The 19,769-nt window shown below is 38.6% G+C and overlaps 1 protein-coding gene across 2 annotated transcripts in view; it reads left to right on the top strand.

The window, feature by feature from the left end:
- Nucleotides 1–19,769, top strand: part of IL17RD (interleukin 17 receptor D) — a 69,938-nt gene that overhangs the window by 10,561 nt on the left and 39,608 nt on the right. The window contains exon 1 of one of the 2 annotated variants that reach the window (XM_074602856.1): nt 12,315–12,492. The exons of the other annotated variant lie outside the window; for it this stretch is intronic. Coding sequence (XP_074458957.1) covers nt 12,367–12,492 — 126 coding nt within the window. The 5' untranslated portion in view covers nt 12,315–12,366. Of the gene's footprint in view, nt 1–12,314; nt 12,493–19,769 lie in introns of those variants that run through there. 2 annotated transcript variants of the gene reach the window in all.

The following is a 19,769-nucleotide window of genomic DNA, read 5'->3' as shown; positions in this document are numbered from 1 at the left end:
TTGGCACTGGGCTCATTCACAGTCTGACACTCAGCCTCTATGGAGTCAGTTAGGACACCCAGGACGTAGAAATCAGCATATTATTATTAATATAGGCTAAATGTAAATACCAGTAAGGGGGTGGGTGGAAATCCATAGATTCTTCTTGTGTTTTAGTAGTGCAAATACAGTTAGATGGTTCTTGACTTGCACTTTATGGTTTAATAATGATAAAATGATAACAGTTTAGGTTTTTTTCTGGCATGTTACTTTCAATGTAGTGCAGTGTCTAAAAGAGGTAGGTATTAAAATTTTAAAGGCCTGTCTCTACTGCATCGAGACATTTTCTGATTCCTCTACCTCTTCTAACATGCTCTGCTTTTCCTTCAATTTTTGTTCTTTCTTAGGATATCTCTATACATTTCAGGTGTTATAATGGATGATTTAACATAGCTTTGCTGAATGTTTGCAAGGTATTGCAAAATGCAGTTAGTTTAGGATTTTATGAGATAACATTGTACTTGTTATATCATGAAAAAACAAGTATTGCTCTTCCTTTCTTGATGCTTGTGTCCATATCTGATGTCCTGTAGAATGAAAGATAAGTTTGAGGAAAAAAGGGGGTGATAGAAAAACCTTAATTTTATGTAGTCTCATATTAGGAAAAGCTAAAGGGAAGGATGATCTGACTTCAGTCCTTAGTTGGTATTTTGGATGATAGGTTCTGATATTAGAATTTAAATAAAAACCATTTCTATATTTTCTGAAAAAATAACTGAAAACCTGCATTGCTTTAGAACCAGACTACAGGTATTTGCCATTTTGTGTCTTTAACTTCATGGGCTCATTGCCTTAATTTTCATAGAACCCCTAAAATCTTTAGGTTTTTTTTGACTTTGCTCCTGGAAATCCTATTTCAGTGTGAAAAGAACAAACTTTTATCCAATATTGTAATGTTAATTATTCATGCTTTGTTGGATTCAGGAAGTAACATTACTAACTGAACTTCTGTTGTATCCTGCATTCAGAAATACTTAAGAGAACATTCACAATTAAAGCAATTTAAATGGAGCCAAATCCATAAGGAATATTTTTTAGAGAAATTGGAATCTCAATTCAGATACCTACCTGATCTGGTAAAGGTAAAGACAATATTGGGAATGCATGAGTTCTATTTTGTTTTTCTTCTCACCTCAAAACATATATTGCCCATAGCTTAACCTTATTGCAGGTAATTTGAAACTATTGTCTACTTTACTGCTGGAAACGAGGTTTCCAGCAGCAACAGATTAGACTAATCTGTACAGATTGATGCCTAAGAACCTTACTCTATTATCTGGCAAATACCTAAATACACCTAATGTCTCTTATAATGGAACTTGTCTCAAGTGACGGAAGTCTGACAAAGCAATTAAAGAGAAGGAGTAGAATAGTAGCAGAATAATAATAGCACCAGTCCTGGTATCCAGCTCTCAATTAGCAAATGTTACCAGAAGGATGATTGGTGTAAGGTACTAAGAGTGTCACACGTACTCCTGAGGGGCAAAAAGTTTAATAGCATAATTGCGTTATTTGCTTCATCTTGGCTTAGCTTGTTCTTCCTAAAGGAAATGCATTAACAAGTTAAAGGAGAACCTCTAACTTTACATTTATGCCTATTTTGACCAGCATGGGTTTAAATTGTGGCCATCACTTTCTTAAATACAGATGAATTTTTTTCCATCTAAAGAAAAAAATAAATTAGCCTGAACTTCACAGGATTTTCTAATATTGTTCTTGTGATAATAGGCGGTTTTCTGGACTACCTTGGGAATACATGTAATACGCTGTGTTACCTGTCTAGGCACAGCCAGTCCAAATAACAACAGTGGATGAGACTATGTCAGGGGAGGCCACCATGCATGCTGAAATCTGGTCCTGCTCCAGTTTTGCATACTTTGCCTTGTAGTGTTTCTGTCTGTCTGTCTGCCCCTCAGAGCTGTGATCAGAAAAGTCTCAATCTTCTTGGTTCCTGCTCTTGACTTAAGCTTTGTGAAGCCACGGCCTCCATTACTTCCAGCCACATTGCCTTGCATTGGCTCCAGTGATCGTTTGGCCTTGTGATAAACCGATAAATTTACTAGGATGGCGAAAAACTGTCCTAGCAAAACACCTGGCTAGTTGTAAGACTTCTCCCTCTTAATATTGGCAAGCTGTTATGTCAACATCCATCAACAACTACAATTTAGGGTAGGGTCAGGTTGATAATGGACTTCTGTCATTGGCTGTAATGGCACTTAAACATTCTAGTAGTGCTTTCCTGAAATGGGCCCAGTGCCTGTGACCCTAATCAGGATGCTGGGTTGCATAATTGTTTGTTTTAAATTGATATTCTTCTCTTAATTAGTGTCTCTATCTTAATTTTTTTTTCTAACCACAAACTTCAGCAATGCCCAGTGCTGCCCAAAAAAAGATGAACTATGCTCATGGTCTAAAAGCAAATGCAAATTAATTTATGCCAAAGAGCAAATGCTTCCAAAGTTCCATTGTGATATTATTACTGCAATATATATAAAAGCATAGATTGAAATTTAGTCTTTAAATTACCAATGTTATCATTGAAAGCCCAGATTGAGAACACCATTCATTAAACTGTCATTTAAAATTTTGAATTTGCAATTATTTAGTTTATCAAGTCTATGCTTACAAATAGCAAGCTAGCACAATAGCAAATGGTATGTTATCATTTTCCTGGTGTGTGTGTGTGTGTACATCTACATTTCTGCAGTTGTTCAAAGTTTTGTATTGAAAATACTTCTAAAGCAGCAAAACCTAGGACTATTTATAGTTGTATGTAAGAAGATTAATGCTGTGTTCATAACATTATTAAAAGGAAATGTGGCTTTAAAAATCATCCAGCATTTATATGACTGGATTTAACAAAAGACTTCCACAAAAGTAGTGTAAAATCATTTGCAAACACCTTAAAATTAAGCTAATTTTAAACAGCTGAGATAACTCTCGGGGTTAACTAGTAATTCTAGAATCAAAGCTTTTTAGAAATTGGTTGTAAAATAACTTTCTTATTATTCTTTGGATTGTCTTAGTTTTGTTATCGGTTGTTAGGTTGAAGCTCTCTGTCCCTTCATTTTAAAGGACTTAATATTACATAATTGGGTGAGAAATATAAGGTATTTTAATTTCAAAAATACTTTTGAACAATGGCGATTGACCTAAATTATTATTTCATGTCCGGTTACTTGTCTCATGAATTAGTCTTGACCCAGAATCCTATTCTGTTACTTTTATTAGCGCTATTTAGAATATCTCATACACTTATTTGATAATGGAACAGGAAAAAGACAAGTAGTAACGATTATTATGTGAGGGGGAGCTGGGGCTGTTGAGCATCTTGGGGGCAGGGAAGGGACCCATCTGATTGCATTACAAAGGATGCTTGTGGGGTCATAATGGGCAAACAGGATTGTTAGTGAGGAAGAGGAATCTAGGGCTGTTGAGGAGCCATCAGTTCTAAATTCTGTGGTGGGGGAATAGTCCCTTGACTTGCATGACATGAGGGGGAAAGGGTAGAAAGAAAATGTGGAAGACCAGTCTTTCTGTTTTGGGCAGCCAAAGGTGATATTGGTGTGGGCCAGCAGTATTGTCTTAGACCAAATCAGGAGAATCTCAGAAACTGTGAAGTGCTGTGTTAGCGTGGCACAGCATTAGCATTGCAGTTCTGCTCTCTTAGCTTGACTAGCAAAATAGAAAACTAATCTGATATTTGTTGAGTTTAGAAGAAGCAATAAGTTAATTTTATTCTAATACCTGTTTTTGCAGGATGCTGTTTATTAGCAATGTGGTAAGAACATGATCAAAAATGCTTAGGGATTATACAGGCTTTGATGTAGCTGTATAATTGCTGCTGAATTTCATACCACCATGTATGTTTTATATTTGATCATATGAATGGGATATGGTGCTGGTATTTGAGTGATGGAACAAGAGGTGTGTTGCCTGTGCCTTAATAAAAAAAAAAGAAAAATAAAAAATGCAAAGAAGAACAAAAAAGCAGTGAAATAATAGATTTTCTGTGTTTTGATCCATGTTGTAAATCAGTTGGTTTAAAGTGTAGTGCCTTTAGCAAACAGAGTATCTGTTAATTCAAACAGGGCACAAGTAATGCTTTTGACATCAATTTTCAAGCACGGTCTTCTGGTTGGGATGTTGCAAGGATCTGTATGTGTGGTCTGTAAATCATACAATCGTGGAATGGTTTGGGTTGGAAGGGACCTTAAAGATCATCTAGTTCCACCCCCCTGCCCTGGGCAGGGACACCTCCCACTAGACCAGGCTGCTCAAAGCCCCATCCAGCCTGGCCTTGGACACCTCCAGGGATGGGGCAGCCACAACTTCCCTGAGCAACCTAATATGATACCATACCTGGATTAGGACGGAAATACGTATCCCTTCTTTTTAGATTTACAGTCCAACGTTTTGTTTTTCCTAGCTCCTAAACCAGGTTTTCCTTTGCCACTGTAACGTTAGAGAACCCAATGCATCACCCTTTTCCTTGTGCAATTTGGAGCAAAAAGGACAAAAGCTAGCTGGTTCCCTTCATTAGTTAATGAAGTTCCCTTCATTAAAAGTTATCTACATTACTAGTCTTGTAATTAACCATTATAAAATTTTGGGAATGCGCCACTTTTAAGTTACATATGCAAGCATGCGTTTCAAATTCCTTAACTCAGTGACCTTTAAAATAAATTCATCTGTAACCTTGCACCAACTTAATTATTGTACCTTCTTTTTTCTAATCCTTTCTTGCTGTTTTAACACCAAATTTTTGTTTTACCAGTCCATGTCATTTTACTATTCTCAAGGTGGTAAGAGCCTGTCCACAATTTCTAGATTCTGAGGCAATCTTTTGTCTATGTATAAACAAATTATGTTTTATATATTAAATGAAAATGAATATATATATATATTAGTGATAGATTTCACACTTTTTTAATATTTAGAATTGTATTGCATCCATCATAGTACTACTGCAAAATACCTTGGGATTCAGTTTCTATGAATGATGTCATATTAGGGAAATAAAGAAGATAGCAGATCAAATATTCTCCATTAAAGATTGTTGGCTATATATTAGCTGCATCTTAAACACCTTGCTTTTTCATACTAAATCAGACTTTAAATTCATAAATCTTGAGGATTATAATGGTCTGTATTTGAAATGCCCATAAAAATGCTGGTCTGCTTTTGCCCTCTTGTGGCTAGATTTTATAATTACAGTCCTACATGTTCTGAAATTAACTTTTGAGTAAAATCTGCAGACATGAGTTAGGCTGTGGGTAGACAGAATCCAGCAGGTGATGACCTATTTTAACTGTTGTGTACAAACTTTGTGACCAAATTTGTATTGTACGTGCATACAAATACGTGATGTTAGGCCTGATCTTCAAAGGTTCTGAGTGGTCAATATTAAACTGAACCTAATGAGAATTGGTGGGTCCTTAATATTTTTGGTAGTCTGAACACTTATTAATAATTAGCTATGACCTTAAGAATTCAATTTTGGGCATCCAACCTTTTAAAATCTTGCCTCTGGATTAATTTAGGCTGCTTTCATTGAGCACATGTTTATAAGACTACCCACCATAGTCAGTTTATGGTAGCAGAATTTTTTTACATGTCAGAAAGCACTTGACAAAGCGGCCAGTAATTCTAAAAAAAAAAAACCCCTCCCCTTATAGTGTAAAACTTAGAATGATTTCTGGTACAATATCTACTCATATAATTCTTTGATAATAAATACGATGTTGATAATGCAAAGGTTTGCCATGTGGGAACACTTCCTACCACCAGACAAAGCTTATTACCACCAGACTTTTCATTTATCAGTGTTTTATCACATTAGAAAGAAAAGAAATGACTTTGTGCTGTTTGAAAACTGGGCATTTCTTACCAGTTTGTCTTGCATTTCAACGTGTTCAGTCAGGGTAAAATATCAAAAAATGTGATGGTATCTGCTTTAGTTTCTATCTTAATTCAAATATTTGTAAGTTACCAGATAGATATTTGGATATGAGGCATACAGTGAAATGCAATTCTCTCACTTCAGAGCTGGAACAGCATCTTATTCTGTGCTACAGGATGTGACTATCTGACAATATAATTGCAAATTGCTCTAATTAATTTTGACAGAGAAAGGAAGTCATAGGGAAGCATTCTAATGAGGCATCAGCATTGGCCTTAGAATGCAGTTGGCTACGGCTAGATATTTTCTTGAAACATGAGTCAGTGACATGGAAAACCTCCTTTTCTTATAGACATTCTTGTTTAAATGAGAAAACTGATCCAATCTGTCTCTTCTTCCTCTGCAAACATATGGTCTTGGGCAATAAGTTTTATCACAAATTACAGTGTAGTAGGAGTGGTGTTTTCTGTGATTGTTACTATTATAATCTAATTAGAAACAAATAATAATTATCTATTGTAACTTATATTAACATGCATTAACTTTCTATGTTCGTATTAACAAATCTTGTTCCTTGTGTTTGATCAGTCTATTCTTACCTGCATCTTTCGCTTGCTCTTTCTTTTACTCAATCTTGACATCTGACTGCTTCAAATTTTTGTTTTAAAAGAATGTGCCAGATTGTAGATAGAGGGAACCTCGAGTTTGTTTGTTTGTTTGAGAGGTAAGGCTGTCAGCAACGATTGTCATTCCTAACAGCGCCCTTCCTCTTTTTTTTTTTTTAAACCCAGTCTTGTAGAATTGCTGTGGATTCTCTTGTGAATCTGCTATAAAATGCTTTAAAATTCTTCTCTGAAATATTGTCGTGTGTCTATCATATAAACAAAGATTGCAGTTTCCAGCTTTGGTATTTCCTTTTGTTTGTATATTTCCCTTTGTGGGAGTAGCATGAGGTGCTATTGACAAAGTGCTTCCCAGTCTTCCACATTGTTACACAGGAGTAAGATTATTCTTTAAAAACTCTTCTAGCCACGTTCCTATTGTTCTGTAACACTATCTGTTACTAGTGTCTCTATGCATTTTAATTACAAAGATCTTCAAAACATTTTCTTTAGCCTTAATTACCCTTAGCTTCTTGCCTCAAATAACAAGTGATGTCATCCTGAGGTGCTTGAGCAAATAGCTCTCCCTCAGTTAAATGGGACAGGGTTTAAGGCAGGTTATGCTCAGTGAGAGATCCCTTAGTGTGCTAGGATTAATTTTGCAGACAGCGCCACAGGATGCTGTTGAATTTCAGAAGAGACTGTTAAATCAGGTTAGGGTTGTTCCCCCCACCCAACCCTCCTCCCCTATATTTCTCTGCAGAAGGAAAATGACAGGCTGTCTGGATGGAAAGTATTGTGCTGTAAAAAGAAAGGGTTGAGAGTAGAAGTAAAATTGAGAAACTCTTGTAAAAATGTTACTTTATTAACTTCTCTAGCATTTATTCAAGCTGCATTGTGGGGATCTTGATTTGCATTTTTAATAGTTGATTGAGATGAAATGCTTGTATTGCAGAAAGATATTTTGAAATTGAACATTAAAAATGATTCAATTATTGCTAAAGAATAAGTCATACATAACTTCAGGGATACAGTTGTTGTTTTGGAATATTTCTAATTCTACAGCATTTTTATTGAAAAATGACTCTTCCATGCAATTTTTAATTTTCTTTGCATCACAAATATACTTTTCTCTAAAAGTGCGGTTTCGTATTACTCCTAATCCAGTGTAACAGAAGACTACCGCTGAAAGATGCAGTCCTGCCCTGCTCCCTCTTTTCTCCAAAACGACATGTGGCCACAGAGAAAGTCACTTCAGCATGCTTTTGGAGCAGGGAGGAGTGTATTTGGTGGCACATCAGTAGAGTTGGATCATCTCAGAGGACCAAGCTGTCTGTTCCTTTATTATATTGATATGAATAAACAGATGCAAAACTAAACAGAAATACGGAGAGCTGACATTTGACTGCAAGCATTCTGAGCCAGCAGAAGAAGTCAGCCTGTACACAATACAGAGAGCTGTGAGGTCTGGGCAGTGGTAACGTTATATGAAGATTTGCATCCATGGATCACCGATAAATTGTTATTTTGATGGTGATCAGGGATAATTTTCATATAATGACTGTTTGGTTTATTTCAGTCAGTTCCTTTTCACCATAACTTACATCTGATGCTGACTTGAGCCTTTAGGAATACAGGATTGATACTTCCTTGGTCATTAAGTGCAATTTCCTGTAGAAGACATTAGGTCACCCAGAAAGGTCACAAGACCATTCACTCCCTACTCTCTGAACTCTACAAGCCTCAAAACATCCCCGAGTACTTGAAGATAGACTTGAGACTTTTAAGAAAAAAGCTCACGCATGACAGTGTGATGTAAAAAGTGAGCAGGAGAGAAATATTCCTGCCAGTACACTACAAGGGATTCTCTAACGTCTACCTTATTGAGCATTAAGGACTGGAGGCTCAATTTCAGGACTTGTAAAGCGTCTGGATGTAGAAGTGGTGGCTGCCAGTGTCAAAGCAGAATTCTTGCATCTAATTCCACTTTCAAGTCCCATCTGGACACAGCAGCAGCTATTCCAGGAGTGCCAATAAATGTTTGGACACAGTAGGAGGCAGCTGGCTGCCAGGACAGCGTGCTGTGCTCTTTGCCACTCGTGAGATAGAAGCAGACGGTTGGCTGGAATTGTTCTGGAGGCTGAATCCGGGCTCCGTGGCCTACACTATTTTAAGCACCCGCTGGTAATGTCTGGATGACCTTAGGAAGCAGAGTCTGTGTCCATAGAAAGCAGCAAATTAAAAACAAAAAACACTACACCCAGGGGTCTTTTCCTGTCCTCCTGGGGGCAGAGTCTTTCCTGACTCCAAATCTAATTATTGGTTTAGCCTCGAGCATGTGTGCAAGACATAAAAGCAGGCATCTTTATGACTCTCTGCTATGTTTCCCCATCTATAAAATGGGACTAGTAATACAGATTTTTACTTTCTGAACTCAGTGCTTTTCCATGACATTTTGTCACATTTCTCAAGGCCTAATGATTTAAAAGTTGCCTTCAACAAGGTAAGTATTCATAACAATTGATAGATTTGATTCAAACTTCAATTCAGTTTTATGGCGTGGGGATACTGTCTTACCAGTTGATAATCTTTCACTTGAGCTTAGCCAGATCTTTTGAAACTATGCGATGCTATAATATAAAGATTCCATCAGAATAGAATTTTTGGGACCCTTGACACTGGTGGGAATGTTCATGTCCTTGCTGGGAGCGTCCACATCCATTTCACACTTTCTAATTTTGTTCTTAAGGTTTGATATCAGAAGATCTTTCTTCCTCCTTTTGATGTGAGATATTCATTCCGTAGGTAAACCAGACGTGTGTAAGTGGGACACTTTTAGTGTAAGTAGTTATTTTCAAAAGATCTGGTTTTCTGTCTTCCAGCATGTGCCAGATGAAGTTCCAGAAGACCCTCCTCTTGCAGGTTTTCTTTTCTGGGATCTTATTTGTGCTTTTGTGGAGAGTGAGATGATACTTTGTGATTCCAGACCTGTAAGAGGTTTCTGAGATGCTGCTGATCTGTTAGCGTACTGTCTGCGTGGTTCACCATAGCTCATCCTCATTTCCTAACGGCAGCTGGTGTTTATCTATAGCAGAGGCATGATATTGCGATAGTCGTGATTGTCTGACTTAGCTAAATACTTCTACAAGCATGATGTGTGTTTTCTGTCCCAAAAGTGAGCTGTTTTCATAACTCCTTTTGCAGTCAAGATCAGTCTCTCTTGGGAGAGATTTCAGTGCTAGAAATATGAAGTATGGATGGAGCATACAACTTCCAAGTCTAAGAAGGAATTTTTGCTGAGCGATAGAAAAATTCAGTAGGGAATGTTTAACCATATTATCAGAACTTTTCATTACATGAGTTTCATGTTTTTGCAGGAACTGATTTCTCACTGTCCCCTCCATCTGGGAACAGCTGCTCGAGGGAAGGAAAAAAAAAAAATTGTTTTTCAGCTTTAAGCAAGAAGGTAGAGTGGCAACCAAAACCAGCTGTAGAATGCATGATATTGATACCCGTGACTTTTGGATGTTATGTGTTCTGTGCTATTTGGAAACAAGAGACTGTTGTGAAAAGGACAAAATTGTCTAGAGAAAAGCAGAGTCCCCACAGCCACTTCTACCCTTCCACTAGCTAGCAGCATTTCGGAGAATCTAGCTAAAAGCGTTAACTGCTGTCATTTGATTCCCACCTCTCCCCTACCCTTTTCCACAAAAGATTTTGGTGGAAATGATTCTAAAGGCTTACAAAGCAATGAAATACTTCTATATTCTCTCAGTTCATTCCTGTTAGTAAGTTTGACATGGTGGCAGTATGAGGATTATTTTTTTTTTCAGATGTGTAATTTTGTTATTAGCTGAAGCTAAACTCTTGGGAAGGGGGCACCAACAGTGATTTTGTCTGATGGCATCTTTGCTTTGTGCTAAGAAGCTGGTGGTCTTAGTAAATAAGACCAATCATTTTGCTGCTTTCTGGGTGCTGCCAGTGTAATCAGCGGTAGCTGGGAGTTCTTCAGTTATTCTGCTAGCTAGGAAATGTCACTGTTCATTCTGTATCTTTGTTTATATTAAAATCGCTGTAGGCTAATGCATCAATAGCACAGATAATGCTATTTTTCCCCTAGTTCTCATTTAAAAATTTCAGCTTCTCCAGCAGTCTAGATCTCTGCTAACAGACAATGCCAAACAGATTTCCCCATGGTTTAGGAGATCTGTTTGCAGAGCTGTGGAGCTGTGTTCAACAGGGAGCCACTGCTTGTCATAGGTGGTTATGAGTAACAGAGACATTATTGTCCTGTAAATAAATTGTACATATGTCTTCCTTTCTTTAGCCATGATGTTGTGTTGCTTTATGTTCTTTGTAATGCATTAAAACATAAAAGGGCTAGTTATTTACAGTTTATACAGCCTGACTTGATTAAAAAAAAAAAGAAAAGGCTTATATAGTTTTCAAGCCTGTTTGGTCACTTCTGAATAATGCAAGGAGAAAGTAAAGCAAGATTACCCAGGTAGAAGTGTATGGCGTACAGCGAAAAAACATGTGCTACACTTCAATTCTGGTCTGACCTTAGCAAACATCTCATCATAAAATCAGTGAAATCCCACCTATAGAATGACTAGTCTTAATATTCCCTTTGTCAGAATTCCAGCCTGCAGGGGCAATGGAGATCAAAAATAAGCATCGTTTCTTCCCAGAGCCTTAAACGGACTATGGCCTGATGTCCAATTTGTGCTAAAAAATGTTTACTGGCAAGAATCTAATTTCTGTTCATGTCATAGTGAAGGGCTCTGAGCGTCCTCAAGTCACAAATCTGTTTTCAAAGGTGGTTGTGAGTGCAAGAACTGTGATTCATCAACTTAAGCAGTTTGAGAGTTTTGTTGTATTATTTTTGCTAATAGTCACAAAGGATGGAAAACGCTATGATAGGTGTAAAACCAGTACTAGTTTAAAAACTACCACCTGGTCATGTTTCCTTTCAACCGATGGGTTAGTGGTGTTTTTGCTTACTATTTTAATCCAAACCATAATGTCTTTTATAATAGTGATGGGTGTATCTCTTCAATTAGGATTGTGGTTTTGTCCATTATTAATCACAGCAACAGCATGTGCTAAGATTTTCAAAAATAATTGGAGTCAAGTGATGTGTAAAGGTGAGGTATGGGAAGGCCCTGTGCTAAAACTGGGGTTAGGACACCTTGGAGCGAATCGTTAGACCTAATAAGCCCTGAAGTCCCTTCCAAGCCCAATTGTACTGCAGTTCTGTGCTTTGGAAGGGCCTCGGGCTTCTGTCTCTTACATGATTTTGAGAATTTTGGGCAAGGGGCTTGCAATTGGCACAATTCACGGATATATCAGAGCAGCTTGCATTTGGGATTTATTAGAAATGTGATTTATTTTCTTTTAAAGAAAAAAGTTTTGGATGTAGCACGTAACTGTAGAGACTCCAGTGGAAGAAGGGTGAAGTATTCATTGCTACCTCCAACTTCTGTTGCTGCGGTAGCGTATTCCCCCGCCTCGCCTGCCCTAATGTTTCGTGCGTTGCGCTTTAATGGTTAGAGACGCCTGATTGATTTTTGGCCTGTGGCCCTGATCTTGCCAAGCGTTTGCAGGAGGCTCGGCGCTGTCACCCCCCTTCCATTGTTGCCGCTGCCCCCACAGCCTGCCCGTCCCCGCCGCACAGTGTGTGTCCCCCCCTCCCCTCCCTTCCCCTCCCCTCCGCGGCCCGGGCCCGGCCGAGCCCCCGCCCGCCCCCCGCCCCCGGCGCGCATGCACACAGCGGCGGCGGCAGCCCCTCCGCCCCCGGAGCCGCCGGGCTCGCTGCAGACCATGGCACCTGGGCTGAAGCTCGGCTCCCTCCTCTTGGCGCTCGTCGCCTCTTTCGGCGGCCGGCAGCTGGCCGGAGGAGCCGGCGGCAGGAGGGGGGGGGCAGCGGCCGATGCTTGCGGAGGGAGGGTGAGTAGAGCGCGGCGCCGCGGCTGGGTTGCCCTGGCCGGCGGGCGTGTGCGGGGAGCGGGGCTTTCCTGCGGGCTGCAGCCTTTCAGGGGGGACGGCGGGGGGTTCCCAGCCGCGGGTGCGGGGCCCTGGCCCGCGGGCGGGCGGCACAGGTGGGACGGGCGCTTCCCCGGGCGGGCTGGCAGCGGGCGCGGGGGGGACGTGGTTTCTGCGGCTCGTGAGGCTGCGGTGCCGCATCTGGTGGTGAATTTGCGGGCGGGAGAGAGGGTGGCATTTCCCGGGAGAGGGGTAGTTGCTGGTTCCTCGCCCGGGGGAGGGAGGCATCTTGTGAGCAGCGAGTGTGAAGAAGTCACTCAACAGGTCTCTCACCGCCGGCGAGCTGCCCTTCCTGAGCGCGACCTGCGCTGCCGGGAGGATAAAAGCCGTCACTTGGGCTTTGTTATTTTAATGATGCGAGGCCGGCTCGGGGTCTTAGCTTCAGGCCTGGTCATTATACAGAGGATGTAGGAAATTTACGGGAGGGGGAAGGGGGGAGGAAGGTGATAAAACGTTGTGTTACTGGGCTTTGCCTTTTGTTCCTGTTTCTGGTGCATTTAGCCGTCGGACTTTTCTTGGTTGCTTTTTCTTTTTTGATGCTTATAAAAAACTTTTGAGTTGTGTGGTTTGGTTTGGTTTTTTCCTTTCTCCTGACGTCTGGTTACAAACGCAGTTGAAGCGTGGTGATCCAGGAACACCGGCGGGAACACAACTGACTTTCATTGCTTTTCCTTTTTGTTAGACTGTCACTAAGGATTTTCTTGGTTTCAGATCAGATCTTTTGAGAACGTTACTGCAACACACGGTTCAGAAGTTTGTAGGGCATAGTGTAGAAAGGCGAAAAGGTTGGAAAATGTGTAAAAGAAGAGTGTGGAAAAACAAACTTCAAACACGAATAAAGCTTGAGACCTAAATCTTGTGGAATGGAACTGTTGAAGGTTTAAATTCCTCTACTAGGTCTTTTTAACTGACAATTAGGAATAAAATGTTTTGGCTCCCTGTGTCTATTGTATGTTTCACCAGACGTAGGCAGGATTCTCCACATGCTCATAGCGATCACAGTGTATATTTCTGTCAAGTTTTGCATCAGCTATTAAGTAAATTAACACTATTAAAAATAATAACTCTTGATTAGTGTATTTGTACGTTTATAGAAATATCCAGATGCAGTTTGTAGTGGATTTATTTTTACTTACATAATTACTGTCATTGTGTGTATTAAACTTGAATGTACCACAATATAATTCTTTTAATTATTTTGACTGGCTTTTAGATCAGTAAAAATTACACTCTTTCCGAATAGCATAAACTCCCCTTTGTCTTTATTGCTCACAACAAATGCAACATTTTAGCTGATTAAATATTTGTACTAGTTTCTGTTTTCATTATATTTTCATCTTCAAGTTCAGACTTCCCTATCCAATTTATTAGATATCTTGTCTGATTGTTTAGTTATAATTTTATAGTCTGGTTTTGTAATACCAATATTGGTTATCATTGCCTGCAGAATCCAGGCAGGGCAGCGTGTATTAGAGTAATGACTGCAGGATGGTACCCATTGTCTCAGTTATGTGGTATTTATCTTGGTCTGCATGTAAGTTTTGAGTAGACTTGACATACTATTAAATGACTGATGGCCCCTCTAACACATTGTCTGCTCTGGAGCAGAGCTGCCTTTGAAGTAGTACCCTGTAGGAAGTAGAGAGACTATTTGCTCTATTAAAATTCCTTGGTATTTCCTCTGTTTAACCACAGGCCGCTTCCCCTCTGCCACTCTAAACACTGCAGGGACACTGACTGATTGAAAAGACACAAGCCCTGAAGTAATTGTGTCCTATTCAAATAGATATTCTTATTGCAGGTTATTTATAAGTAGTGTCTAATTAATGTATGTTAAGGGCATGAATAAATCTTAACATTCTATATAGAGAAGTAAAAATGTCTAGTGTGCATTAAATGAAGCAGTTGAATTGAGGTAATTCTCAATGGCATGAATAAACAATGTAGAAAAATATCAGTTAACGTTTAATAGTTGGTTAAGGAGAAATAAAATGTAGATACCTGGGTGTTTGTACGTATATTTAGATAAACACGTGTTGGGTATTTTCCTCTGCTAAAACTGTGAATGTGTGGTGCCCTTCCCACCTCTCATGAATCTTCTTTTATTGTTTGAGTGTTGTTTTTGAAAATCTGCATTCCATCTTGGTAAATTTATACAAGTAATGCTCATTTTCTTTTCACTCTACAAAATATAGTTTTAAGTTTCCTCAATATTTTGCGGCAGTAAAAGCTTGACTTTGTGAAAGCGTGTTACTGGAGTATCTTTAAAAGAGTGTGATGAGGAAGTATTTGGTGTTTTGATTCATAGCTCCTGAAACTATTCTTAATAGCTAATGTTTTCAAAACATAAACCCTTTAGATGTGTGCTTTTTTTTTTTTTTTTTTTTTTTTACAACTTACATCGCAAAATATATGCCTGTAATACTTTGGCGTTCGTCTTGCAAGCTCAACATATGTCTGCAGCAGGAAAGCAGTTAACATCAGGACGAGGAACTTGACATTACTGTTGCTAAGAATTAACCAGTGATTTCAGTGGATCCAGGATTTTAGAATTTGGATTGACTTTGCTAAGTCTAGGATTTCTTTCATTGATGTTTAACAAAAATTTTAATGTATTCCTACACTTAATGTTATTTCAGATTAAGGTAGAACGTTTGCTTAAAGCAGAATAGTATTGCAAAATAGCTTTCCATATGGATGGTCTTACTACATCATATGCATACCTTTATCCAGAAAAAATAAATCAGGGAAGGGCCTCTTTTGATCTAGAATAAGTATGTCCACATGGGGAGCTATTCTGGAAAAGTAGTCTCTGAATTTATTTCATCCTATAAACAAGCCACGAGGTGTACAGGGAAGACAGGCTTGTGCTCTGATGATGATTTGAATATATTTCAGATTCATTTATTCAGTGTTAAACACATGAGCAACTTTATTCTCAAGTTGTTTTGTAGATTCTAATGGGACTACACACATGAGTAATTTTTTTCATATGTTTAATTCCTCTGAAGTTCCTGGCACTGAACCGTGTGCAGTATAAAGCTTAAATTTAATGAGGCTGTATGATGAGAAAAAATAAATAATACAGCATTTTAGCAAACCTTTTTTTTTTTTTTTTCTTTCCCTCTTGTTAGCAGGGAGTTGTACCTTCCTTTGCTCTGCTAAGCAAAGCTTATCAGACATACCAGGGGTCTCTGTTCCCGTGCATTCTCCCCTGAAACTCTCCCTGTGTCATCTTCTATGCTCTTTATTTAAGAAGCTTTCAATCTCCTTTTCTCTTTCATAGCAAAGACTGTGAAGATCCCCATTTCCTACCATTCCACTATCAGGAGCTCTGCCTGTCTCATTATTCTTTAGGCTCGTGCTGCTGTGTCCCTACATTTATCTCCTCAAGCATCCCTCCCAACACACACTCATTCTTCTCCACAGCTAGGATTTTTCTAAGCACAGAGCTAAGTCATACTGAAGTAATTTTCCCAGCTAAATATATGTCTTGGGAACTTTGTTTAAGAGGAAGAATACCTTGTAAAATGGTAAGAAATAATTTACTGGAGTTTAAATTCCTCCCTTTGTTTCTTGTTATTTTCCAACAGTTAAAGATCATATTTTCTCATGGAGAGTATTCAAAATTTTTAAGGGGTATTGGGCAGAAGACAGACCTGAGCTGAAGCATGGTGGAAGGTGTTAATGTTTGCCATCAGGGGTTCTTTAATCTATAGACGGTTCCAGAGTTAGTTGAAAGCTCTGCAGACCAGATGCCATCCTATTTTTTTTTTTTTTTTTTTTTAATTTTTAGAATCAATAGATTACTCTCCACTGGCGTATAGAACAATGTGATAGCATTTTAGAATTGATTAGATGTGTCATTTAAAGCTTAGTGCGTGTCTCTGATGAGACATAATGCAACATGTCGAGTGCAAGGCTTTGCAAGCATGGTCAGTCATGCAGGTAGGCATCTGTAGTACTTTTGTTTAGCTTCGGATTTGGCTTCAAGATCACTCCAGGGTTTGTTTTGGGTTTTTTTTGAGTTTAATTTATCAAGTAAGGTAGCGGAGTATGTGACCCCATTTTTAGTCCAGTGTCAAAAAGTGTTGATGACCATCTATCTATTTAAGTTAATTTAAAAATGCACAAAGTAGCCTAAGTATGTTAGTGTTTAAATAAGCAGATGAATCTTTCTTCAGAAGCTATGAGGCTATACAGCTTAAATGCCGTGTTTTCAGCATATGAGCATTCAACCAGACAAGCTAGAGAGCAAAATTGTAGAAACATAAACCTGCGTATGTAATTGAAGCTATTTTTCTGTATTAACAACAAAAATGTATATTTCCTTGTATGTTTGTGTGAAATTGGGAAATCGGAATAGGATGCTAATTCATAAGCTGTTGATTTAACAAGGTTTCTATTATCTGAAATCTCTTAGGACTGTTACAGATTTGATTGATTTCCTTTCTAGATCATGCCCTTTAGTTTAGATGTTGAACTCCACTCCTTGCCTTACTTCCCCCCCAAAATCTGCTTTTGAGTAAGTAGAAGTGTAGTAACTACTGTATCAGACTTGTTAATTTAAAATCTTGAGACACTTACTTAAGAACAAGTTCTGCTTTAATAGATTAATACTTTATAGTCCACTCGTGAAAAGATGTTAAGCAGTCATGATTAGATGATACTAGCTTTTCTTTAGTTAATTATTTGGTAATGTTAATATAACATAGATGTTACTTAATTAAAACTGCAACATTTAAAGGGTGTTTAATGAGGACCAGCTGTCTTTTCCAACAGATCAGTCTGAAGATGATGAAACAAAGCTTTGATGTGAACTTGCCTGCTTAATTCTGCTTAAAGGCTGAATTTTACCCGTAAATTTAGCATGTTTTTTAGAAGTAAGCAAGATAAGAGGAGTGTGAAGTATTAGTGGAGAACTGAGTATATTGCTTTGGTTTTATATATACTGCTACCACTCTAATGGAGTGTATTTGAAATCCATTTTTTTCCTGAAACTTTAGGGTAATGCTGATGTTTCTAGACCATGTGTTGTTTTTACATTTAAAAATGAACATTATGCATAAATACATCACACCTAGAAAAACAAACAAAAGTTATATCAAATACATGGATGTTTATTTGTTATATCCTTCTCCCTATATTAATTACGAAAAATTATTTTATGGAAGTGCGAATTACAGTAACCTAAAATAAGGAACTATGGCTAGATCAGTACATATTAAGTACTTAATTTTAGGCTTATGGATAGACTAATTTCTGTAGTTTTACTGCAGTGTTTATTTAACAGAGACACAGACGGTATCCCTTTGATTATCCAAAATTCTGCCAGTCGAGCCAGGGTATAAATGATTATTTTAAGGTGCTTGAACCTATTTTACTTAATAAATTGTACTTTCAAGACCATATCAAAGATGTCATTTCTGGGTTTATAAAGAAGTATCGGTGGCCTACATGGGTTGGAGAAGGTGCCCCTTATCAAATGGGTGTACTGGTATAAAACAAGCAGTTGTAATTTTTGGAAGTGAGTCAAACTGTGTAGGCAATAAGTATTAAGGAACAGAGGGAAGTACAATTAAGAAATGTTTCTTAATAAACCTGAGTGACTGTCCAGTTTTCTCTTGGTCTATGTATCAAGTGTCTTTTATATATGTGTGTGTGTATATATATAAAGTGTATATCAATTACTTCTTGTTTGCCACCAAAACTCAGAAAACATAAATTCTTAATGCAGTATTTTCTAAAGTTCATAGGTACTTTATAACTGCAGGTTCTTACCTGGGTTTTGGTTTTAGCCCATCAGCAGTGTTTTTACAGCTGTCTTAAAATTTGAACACAGACTTTCTTGGTTGGCCATGTGTTTTTGAAAAGGGCTTAGAGGAACATACTTGACAGTAAAGGTGCATCTGGTGACTTCGTATCGGTGTTTGAGTTTTGGTAAGTCTTCTAATAACAGCAGCTTTCCATGGGTCTCTTCTCGCCAAGTTTTCTGTGTTATAAATCTCTTCTTGTTTGCCACCAAGACTCAGAAGGCGAGGTGATACCTGCTGTGCTAACCCTTCTGTTCGTGGGGCCTGTTCTGTTTGGTTTTAGCAGTCCAATACCCCTAGCAGATATTGTCCAAACGCGCTCTTTCTTGACTGAAGAATAGCAGCGCTCTTCTGGTTAGTTTACGTTGTGCCTGCAATGAAGAACATGATTCTGAGGAAACAAACTTACTGTGATTTATCAGTAGCTCGGAGAAATCGTTGGAGTCAGTTTAGCTGGAGCCCATCTAGTAGGAAGAGCACTAAGAAGTGCGACATTTATGGCAAGGCAAGTTAGAGCAGCTGCCAGTCCAGCAGTAACTAGCAGTCTTACCTGTGCGTTTTGACTAAATTCTCATCCCTGCCCAAAGTACAGTCTTTAGAGTTCTAAGCGGAGCAAAGACGGAGGCAGAAGAGATAAAGCAGCACTAGAGGAGCCCATCATGCTAAAACCAGAACAAGATGAGGCGCAGCTGATGATTCTGGAATAAGTTCTAGAACAAGTCAGCTGGACAGGTCAACTAGGGCATGTTCTAAGAACACATTTCAGAGATTTGTTTGTTGTGTGTGGTTTTCTTTTCTTTCTTTTTTTTTTTCTTTTTTTAAACCGCCAGCAAACAACAACAAACTGCAGGAACCCACTGAGGAAGCCTCACAGAAGCAGATTCCAGACCAAGATGAGGGAATCTGCAGATTAGCAAGAGGGTTTCATGTTAATGTCAATGTTTTAAAAGAGATAGTGTAAGCAATAGTACTTATAGCCACATGTACAAGTTGCATCTTTGTTGTTCTGGTCTTCCTGTCACCTCTCACCACTGTATGGATGGATTACAAGAGTGCCAGGGAAATTAAATGTGCAGGTAGGGATTTGTGCTCTCTAAATCTGAAGTATTAAAAATAATTGAAGCTTGGATTAGAGGGTTTGCAAGCACCAGCATACTTTTCAGGATATATTGTATTCTTTGGAATTCTGTCTCACTCAAGGGCTGTTACAGTGTGTATCACTATTGGCTTTGAAACATCCTGTTTTATTATTCCTTGTGCCGATAACAGTGCAAAAGTCCCGTGGATATGCCAGAACACTGCCTCTTGGTACTCTGTTCTTGCTGCATCGTTCAGGTGGTAAGGGGATAGCAAAAGGAAGGTAATTCT

This window comes from Larus michahellis, chromosome 10, assembly GCF_964199755.1.
Source record: "Larus michahellis chromosome 10, bLarMic1.1, whole genome shotgun sequence".
Taxonomy (NCBI): domain Eukaryota; kingdom Metazoa; phylum Chordata; class Aves; order Charadriiformes; family Laridae; genus Larus; species Larus michahellis.
This window is presented reverse-complemented; position numbering and strand designations above follow the sequence as displayed.